Genomic DNA, 8,456 nt, shown 5'->3' with positions numbered 1-8,456 from the left:
CGCCGCAGCCCCGCTGCCGCCGCCGATCACCCGCAGCACCGGCTCCCGCAGCTCGTTGCGGCCCAGCACCACCAGCGCATCCCGCAGCACGCGGCGCCGCGGCGCCTGCGCGCCCGGCAGCGGCTGCTCCACGACCACGGTGCAGCGCAGCTCCGCGCCCTCCATGGCCGCCCCGGCCGCGCCGTGCTCCGCTCCCCACTGGGCACCGGCGATTCAAACCGGCCGGCCGCGGGCGCGGCCAATCAGCGCTCGTGGGGCTTTAACTCGGCGGCCAATAGGAGGCGAGGGGAGAAACGGCCAGCGGCGGGGCGGGGCGAAGCGTCGGCGCGGCCAGTCAGCGGCCTCGCCCCGCCCCACGTGAGGCGTTGCCGGGACACGGGACGCCGCCCGGCGCCATGGCCGCCCTCCGCGGGGAGAAGGAGCCGCCGGACGCGGTGCACCAGAACCAGATTTTCCGCGAGCGGGTGCGGCGGGAGCTGCAGATCCAGCGGCTGCACACGGAGTACAGCGTGAACCCGCTCCGGCCGGGTAAGCCGGCCTCGCGGGCGGGGAGGGGCGGCCCCCAACCGGGCGGGAGCCGAGACCCTCCTCCCCCCCGCGCCGGGTGTGGGGGGGGGGGAAGGGGGGGGAACCTCGCGCTGCCGCTGTCGCTGCCCCCCTCGGGCCTCGGGCGGGGTGGGCATAAACGAGCGGCACCCAGGAACGCCCTCAGAGGCCTGGAAAGAGCAGCTGGGAGGCTTTTTCCCCCCTCGGAAACCGGTCTGCACACTTCCAGGCAGAAGGGAGACAAGACCAACTTGCCCAAATCAGACAGGGCCTTAACAAACTCTGTAGAAGTGAGGCAACTGTTTAGGGTGTGGGATCCAAGGACCCTGAGCAAAGAAAAAAAAAACCCCACAGAGAGCCCAAACACAAAGTTTCTTCAGCTCCAGGCTGATTTCCACCTGCCAGTCCACAGTCATAGAACAGCATAATCTGCATTGACATGGAAGGGTAATGTGAGTAAATTCACTCACGTCTAGCTTTTACTGTAAAACAAAAACAAATCAAAGAAAAAAGTTCCCTGAATCCTGGCAGTCTGCAGGCCACCACTTGGGGTTGTGTGTCGGGCGGGGAGGGGGTCACWGGGAATGAAACTGCTCTAGAGAACACAGACAGCATCTAGAAGGACCTTTAGGGTGCTTAACTCCCTTTGGTTCCTAGAAAGTTAGCATTAGCCAGCACTCTTCTCTGACTCATTTTCTTTCAACCACATGCTGTTTTTCCTTAACAACTTAAGTGAAATAGTTGGGCCCAAGCTGGGGAATAACCAGAAAAAAAACATTTGCAATGATACATATCCTTTACCAAGTTGTGATACTAATTACACATTAAAGCTGTTCACCTCCATTATTTTTCTCCAGTTCACATGATYGCCAGGAAGCCTATGTCTTGGCATGACAATATAGAAGAGCCTGCAGATGGTAAGAAACTTCTGAACAGCTTGTGATAATTAAATAAGAAAATGACCAATAATTAAGATTAAAACATTCTAGCTAATCTCAAAGATGACATACATGGAAACACCACTGTGACAGTAGAAGAAAGTTAAACACATYCATGATTTTTATTAAATATAAGACATTTCTTCCATTTTAAGGTCCTGCCCATTACTTTTAATTATCAGTACAAGCCTGCATTCATGTGATTTTCTTTTTATTATTAACCTTATAATTTTGCTTGAGAACATAAAYTTCATTCAGGGGAAAAAAATCTAGAAACATTTTAGACATACATGGTGCCTGTCATTGCAGATTCTACCTAGCAACTGCATATGACAAACACTGCTGAAATAGCTGTTAAGTCTTGCTTTAGCACACCAATAACAGGAATTCTTCTGGCAACCACTCCCTTATTTCTTATAGGCTAACTTTGTCTAAAAACATGATGGATGGTTAAAGCTGGCCTGCTGTAGTCAAGGTCTAGGAGAAAAACAGAGAGGGAGCAGGTCTCAGGCAACTGAGAAAGATGACAGCTAATGTGGAGGTCTGGTTGCATTAGATATGGCATAAGRAGAATAGACATTACAATGTAGTAGACAAGGAGGACAGAATTAACAAGACAGCATAGAAAGACAAATTTTGAAACTTTGTCAGGATAAATTTGAGTAGAAATGTCACCCTGCATTCTCATAGAAGATCACTCACAGAAGCACAGGAGTTGCCCTTGTCCTCCTTGCTATCACTTGGGCAGGGTTAGAATCTCTCTTACATGCATCCACACGATTGGTTTGTCCTTTGTTAGTTTTTAAACATACTTTCTTTCATTCGTGTCTGTCTCTCTTAAACCAACAGCCAAGTTCCTGAATCTTATTCACCATGCAGCACTGGAGCCAACAAAGAAATACTCAGAGCCACAAACTGAAAGCCAGGAAATTGGCTGGAACACAACACCTTTGGTGAGTAGGGTGCTTAAGGATCCAACTCTCTGCATGATTCAGAGTGGTTCAGCCCATCATATTAAAGGATATTTGTGCCAGAAAACAACTTGTGACAAAGATGGAAAACAGGAATGACTAGGAAAGAGCAGAACTGTTTATGGACAACAAGCTTTTAAAGTTTAGACTTTGAGGACTCTCACACTTGCATAGGCTTTGAACACAAAAACAGCAGACTCTCCCCCAGCCCTCCCCACCCCAAACCTGCATGCAAAATACCTACAGTGACAGTCAACCCAAGCATATATCCAAATGCCATGTGTTCCCACTTGTTTATGAAATTATCCAGCCAAGAGAAATAGTGAGCAATATGAAGTGTCATACATAAGTACTGTCAGAAGTGTGCGACTGTATTGTATCTTTCAGATGAATTGAAAGTAGAACTAGAAATTTAACAGTCAGCTAAGTACACCCCAGGCAAAATATACCAATAAGGATTCACTTGCGGAAGAGGGAATAATCAGGGGGAAAAGGGATCTTATTAACAAGCTGAAAWGTTGGTCATATCTGACAAACAAATAGCTATGCCCATGACTGATTTTATAGATAGTTTAGTGTTTCCAGGAAGGCAAAAGAGGGCCTGATTAATTTGGGCCTGTTATGAAGAAAAYTGTAAATAAGATTAATCTTTCACAACTTTTCATATTAGACTTCAGGTAAACTAGTTACTGTTGACAAGCCTAGAGCCAGGCAGCCCAGCCCAGCTTTAAGCCTTTAGACACTGGTTGTTGGATTTGCCAGGCAGGAAAGAAGCAACTAAAACGGAGTGCAGGAAACTGAGTTATACTTTAGAAGTCAGGATTCATGATACTGTTTAAGACAATTGCTTTTAAAGTGAATTTTTCAGAAATGTTGTTTCCTTTTTCACCAAGTCCCACTCTAATGAAACAGCAGTGTATTCTAAAATTAGTAGTACCTTACTCCTTAGTCATTTGGGCATTTCTTAGCAGCAGTGAACACCATACATTATTCTTCTCAAGAGAGAATACTACTACTACTGATAGTAAAAGCACATGACTGCTCATGTTACAATAATTTTTTTTCCCCCTAGATTCATGTGGACCGCACTGACTGCAGACTGTACTTCCCACGCCGGAGCACTGAGATCACTAGATACATGGCTGCCTTTTGGCGCCTGAAGGAGCAGTCTGAGAACCTGCAATAGTGTGGCAAAGGCACACAACTTAGATGGAAACAGTTAATGACATCTCTCTAATGGGTTAGTCTCTGCTTGTTATTAAGTGATTGTGGTAGGTTTCTGGCAAGARAAGATGATGAGAAAAGTGAGGAGAGAATCCCAGTCTGGCCAAATTTGCAGCCTGACAACAGTTATAGAAATAAACCTGTTTGTAAGACTGCTCCTTTTGTCTCACTGTTGTTTCCAAAACCATCTACACAAAGAGACTRAAAAAAGCTTTAAGTCTGAAACCTGTCAAGGAGCTATTTCAACGTCAGCAACATAACCCAGAACTCAAGTGCAGCAAGTACAAGTCAACAGTAGCTGTGGAAAAAGCTGTTGGACTGAAGAGAACAGATTTCAGCCACTGTTCACAACATAAACATGGATTAGGCATAGAAGGAGTTCTGTGCAAACTATTTAATGAATTCACACGCACCAAAGGTGTACGTTGAAAACAATCTTCCAGGAAACACAGAATAAGAAGTTAGTGATAAGGCACTAGTTTTCACTGACTTTCTTCATGCCACATGGAAGCATCCAGCTTGCTCTGCAGTTAGATGCTTGAAGACAGCAGAAACATTTTACAACACAGAGACATTGGAACCCCACTGGGGAGCACAGTCCATTTAGCGTGCTCGGCTCTTCATTTTCTGCCTTGCTCTCTTTCCAGGTCTCTTCTGCAAAAAGAAAATAGATTCAGTTTGTTTCATGCCCCCAAACTTTCTTCTAGCTCTATAGTATGGGAAAGATACCAAGGAGASGATATTTGTCAGTCTCTCTGGAGAGGGAGGTTTTGGGACACAGGTAGCAACAAACAGTACCCGCTCACTCCTCTGCTCATTTCCTTGCTCACACACCGAACCACCATCTTCAAAACTGTCTGTCACTGAATTATGCTCAGTTCCCAAAGACAAACATTCTCACTGCCTGGAGGCACCGCAATGCACTCAGGTTGCCTTACCAGAGCAGGGCTGGCTTCCCAGCCAACTGCGATCATGTGCATGCAACATTTTACTTACATTGAGGGCTTTTTTCCCTGCTTTTCCTGGGCCTTTGTTGTGAGCCACTTTTGCCTGAAAGCTGGATACATCGTTAAAACTCTCCTTTGTGTTCCACTTTGAGCCCTTCTTCTTCCCACCAAATCCGAACTTCTGATTCTTGTATCGTCGTTTGGCATTTGGTCTGAAAAAACAATCCAATAGGAAGCTCCCAAGAAGGCACACGTATCTGCTGATAGACTCCCTTCAGCTAGCATAAACCTTTCCCCTCTTACTGAAGAGAGAGAAATTAGCATATTTTCGTCTCCTCTCCATTCTGTCCACAATTCTCCTCTAGAGAGAGAGAGAGAAAGCTACCCGGGACTTACTGTTAAGGAACACTGATTAAAACAGCTTTCATTGTTCCACAAAACAATCTCTGACAAGACTGGAAAAATCACAGACTCTGCCCTTAGTATCTTTCTTTCCTAATCTCACCCTCTCTTTATCCGTTGACTTCCGCTGCTTTTCTTGTTCCCCTGAGATGAAGTCTGCTCTTCATCTAGGAAATCCAGCTTGTCAGAGAGACCTGCAAGAGCAAAGACAAAACAGTTGTCTGCTGCCACCACAGAACATAAGAATTTTCAGTCTAAGCAAGTAATAGCAACAAGTCACCCTCACTGGAGGGCAGCTAGTTGGGAGGATTTTTGTTGCCACTGGTGTGTTACTCTGAACAGCAGCAGCCTTTCAAGCTCACTGCCCACCACTACAGATTGACACCACACATCACAGTGTCTTACATTTCTCACACATCACTGTTCTTCCAATTACATATTTGCTCTCTTAAACRTTAGCTTTACCTTTCTGATATTTCTTGACTGCATTCAACATTGATTTTTTCTCCTTTTGTCTCTTCTGCAGAATCTCTGTTTGCACCTGAGATCAAAGACAGAGCATTAGTGTCGTTCCTTCTAGTACCCAAGGCTTTTCTTAGGTATCCCATCTTTTGTTCTCTCTCCCTTCAAAGCAGCGAGATAAAAGACTAAACAGATTCCATATATTTTAGCCTGTCTTGTGTGGTCTCAATTTCTAAGTTCCCCACTCAGGCTCTAGATTCTTGTTATAGGTGGGTCACTTCTCTAGCTCTGCCTCACCTTCTTGCCATATTTTCTCAGTGCGCGGAGCTGTTTTGCTTTCTCAGACTTCTCCATTGCTTCTTGTTTACTCTTAAGCTTCTGTCGAATCTTAGGGGTTTAGGGGTTAGGGGTTTAATAAAAAAACAAAATGAGTCAGTAATGTAAAGAAAAATATGAGTACTTTATGAGGACTGTGCAGCCCTCTTGTTACAAAACTACTWCCAAATCCCACTTACTACCCATGAGAGATTAATTCAATAACAAACTGTTTAAAATCACTAAGAATCAAAAGACACTGAGTATAAATGAAGAGTGATACTTAAATGGGRAAAAAAGATCACATGTTAATGCCACAGTTGACCGCAAATCTCAGGGCAAAGAGCACAAACACAGCTGACTTTACAAGCACTTTCATATACATCAAGAAAAAGTTTCTCTATCTTTAAAATTAGTTACACTTAGRAGAAACTATAAATCACACTTCTACCTTATGTTCCAGCCTGTTATGGAAATTCTCACATTCCAAAGRAATACTTAAACAAGAAGAAATGTCTTACCACAAATAAAATTCCCAACAAAAACGCTGTCACAGGCCTTTGCCACAGAAATGAAGGTAACTATTAACTGAACACAATCAAATCTCAAAGTTAGTACCTAACAGAAGCTAAAACTGACCTGTAACACGGAGAAGAATGCTATCATTTAAACCATGTACCTTCTGCATCTGTTGGTCAGATTTGGCCATCTCTGCAAAGTAATCATCTGGCCTTCTAGTAGGAACCTGTAGCTTACGCAGCCTTGGTAGGGCTTCCAGGACCGCAGCCTGAGCCTGTCGGTAACTAGAGAGACAACACAACACCAGCTGAATGTCACTGGGTATCAAGCATATCTCATGACTGTGACAGAAATTCTGATCATATGAGCTAGCTGATACTAGATAAATTTTTGTTACATTCCAGACTTAAGTCAATACTCTGTACCCTACAGCATTAAGCACTAATACTAAAAGCAATTTAGGTGCCAGTACAGTATTAACACTGATATCTTGCACTTTTACTTTATCCAGTTTTCAATTACAAATTTTACACACTGTATTGTATAAGGCAAGGAGGAAAAAAAAAAGAAAAAAAAAAGAGAATTGTTGGAWCACCGAAACACATCCATGCAGAAAAATCCATATTCATAGTGTTGCAATACAGAAACTTTTTAAAGAAAATTTCCAGCAAATGATGAAAGTGTGCTGCAAGGAGGGAAATAATTTCCCATCACAAGACAAATGAAATATAAAAGCATCGGTTTGTAGTTATTTTGCCAAAAATTCAGCACCATCAAATGTAAAATACTTGTATAACCTACAGTGTTTCTGGATGCACATTTTAGTATCCTTGAAATAAAGTTATCTTGAACAATATTGTTTTATTGGTTGCTCAAGAATTCCTATAACAAACAACTGCAGCTCTAATCCAAGACCACYGAGCAGGTTAAAAAACACTCTAGAAATCTATTATAGGGTATTGTACCGCTGCCCACCATTGAAATAGACTGGCAGTCTTCAAGGAAACAGTAGCCTAATTATTTAATATCACACGACTATTTAATATTAATGAAGTAGTCTTCCAGTTAAATTTTGTCAAGATAAAAAATATTTGAGCATAAATTACTTTAAGTAGCCTTTTTGGTTACAAACTAGCATTCTTACTTGTAACTGATACAGTAAAGCTGAACTGCTGAAAGAAAAAGAGGTGAGATTTCAAGCTTTGGTGTTTCACTCAGTTTGTCACACATACAAGGCAAGAGCGCTACAAAACATGCCGTGTCACACACGCAGACAACATGGAGCAAAAGTGACACGATACAAGTGACAGCCGGTTTGGCATTCTGCGGGATACTGTGAAACATGACGGTGAAGCGATACCAGAATCGTGCATAGGCAAGGGACTCCAAGCTTGCAGCAGTATGCTGAAGCCCTACAAGAAATCTCTTTTTTACACTTACAAGCTCATCTCTCTCTGGAAGTCATTCTCAGGGTCAACAGCATCTTTGTCAGARGTGTTGTGTGAGACTGGATCCATGATGTCTGTTACCGGACCCAAAGTCACATCTAGCCTTTCCACCCAAGCTAGCTGTCGCTTGAATTCAGAGAGACACTGCTTCAAACCATCCTACAAAAGGGAAGCACCACTCTCAACATCATGGCACAAAACAAGCTTTTCAAGGTTGGCACAGATGAATGTCCAGGCCACAGAATGGGCTAATGCTCAAAAGCAGCTGGGTTGTACCCCAAATTATCGCAGCAATGCTGGTTGGAAGGAAGTCCAGGGACTATATAGTCCAACTCCCCCTTGAAGTAGGACCAAAGCCAACAGCGGACGGAGTYAACCTCGGCTTTATCCAGCCAAGTCTTGAAGGCCCCCAAGGACGGAGATCACAATGCTCCCCAGTAATTCTTTGAAGCGCTGCACCATCYCCAGGTGCGGAGTTTTGCCCTAACACCCCGCCTGAGCTTCCCAAGCCGCAGGGTACGACCTCCATCCCTCCCGCGCGCCCTGCCGCAAGCAAGGGGAATTTGGCTCCGTCGACTCCGTAGCTCTCCTTGGTGTAACTGAGGCTGCCGCCAGCTCGCCCCGCTCTGCCCCCCCGCCGCGGTGCGCCCAACACCGCAGCGCCGGGGCCGCTCGCCCCGCACC

The 8,456-nt window shown here is 44.7% G+C and overlaps 3 protein-coding genes across 7 annotated transcripts in view; 1 reads left to right on the top strand and 2 right to left on the bottom strand.

The window, feature by feature from the left end:
* Positions 1-165, bottom strand: part of PIF1 (PIF1 5'-to-3' DNA helicase) — a 7,816-nt gene extending 7,651 nt beyond the window's left edge. The window contains exon 1 of the mRNA XM_026086678.1: positions 4-165. Coding sequence (XP_025942463.1) covers positions 4-165 — 162 coding nt within the window. The remainder of the gene's footprint in view (positions 1-3) is intronic.
* Positions 166-382: 217 nt separating this feature from the next.
* On the top strand, positions 383-3,963 carry FAM183A (family with sequence similarity 183 member A). Of its 5 annotated transcripts, none has more exons than XM_026086904.1 (4): positions 383-528; positions 1,404-1,463; positions 2,334-2,437; positions 3,528-3,963. In XM_026086904.1, the coding sequence occupies exons 1-4, from the start codon at positions 396-398 to the stop codon at positions 3,639-3,641; spliced, it is 411 nt and encodes a 136-aa protein (XP_025942689.1). In that variant the 5' UTR covers positions 383-395; the 3' UTR covers positions 3,642-3,963. The 5 variants fall into 5 exon arrangements, with proteins under 5 accessions (XP_025942689.1, XP_025942687.1, XP_025942688.1 ...); XM_026086902.1 differs by having other exon boundaries at positions 1,377-1,463; XM_026086903.1 differs by having other exon boundaries at positions 2,334-3,621.
* Positions 3,964-4,058: 95 nt separating this feature from the next.
* EBNA1BP2 (EBNA1 binding protein 2) lies at positions 4,059-7,947 on the bottom strand. Its single transcript, XM_026086900.1, has 7 exons — positions 7,765-7,947; positions 6,485-6,608; positions 5,788-5,877; positions 5,494-5,569; positions 5,132-5,222; positions 4,676-4,838; positions 4,059-4,333 (listed from the first exon to the last, which is right to left on the bottom strand). The coding sequence occupies exons 1-7, from the start codon at positions 7,839-7,841 to the stop codon at positions 4,283-4,285; spliced, it is 672 nt and encodes a 223-aa protein (XP_025942685.1). The 5' UTR covers positions 7,842-7,947; the 3' UTR covers positions 4,059-4,282.
* Positions 7,948-8,456: the final 509 nt, after the last annotated feature.

This window comes from Apteryx rowi, unplaced genomic scaffold, assembly GCF_003343035.1.
Source record: "Apteryx rowi isolate R43461 unplaced genomic scaffold, aptRow1 scaffold_7, whole genome shotgun sequence".
Taxonomy (NCBI): domain Eukaryota; kingdom Metazoa; phylum Chordata; class Aves; order Apterygiformes; family Apterygidae; genus Apteryx; species Apteryx rowi.
Note: the sequence above shows the minus strand (reverse complement) of the source record. Positions and strands in the feature narration are given on the sequence as shown.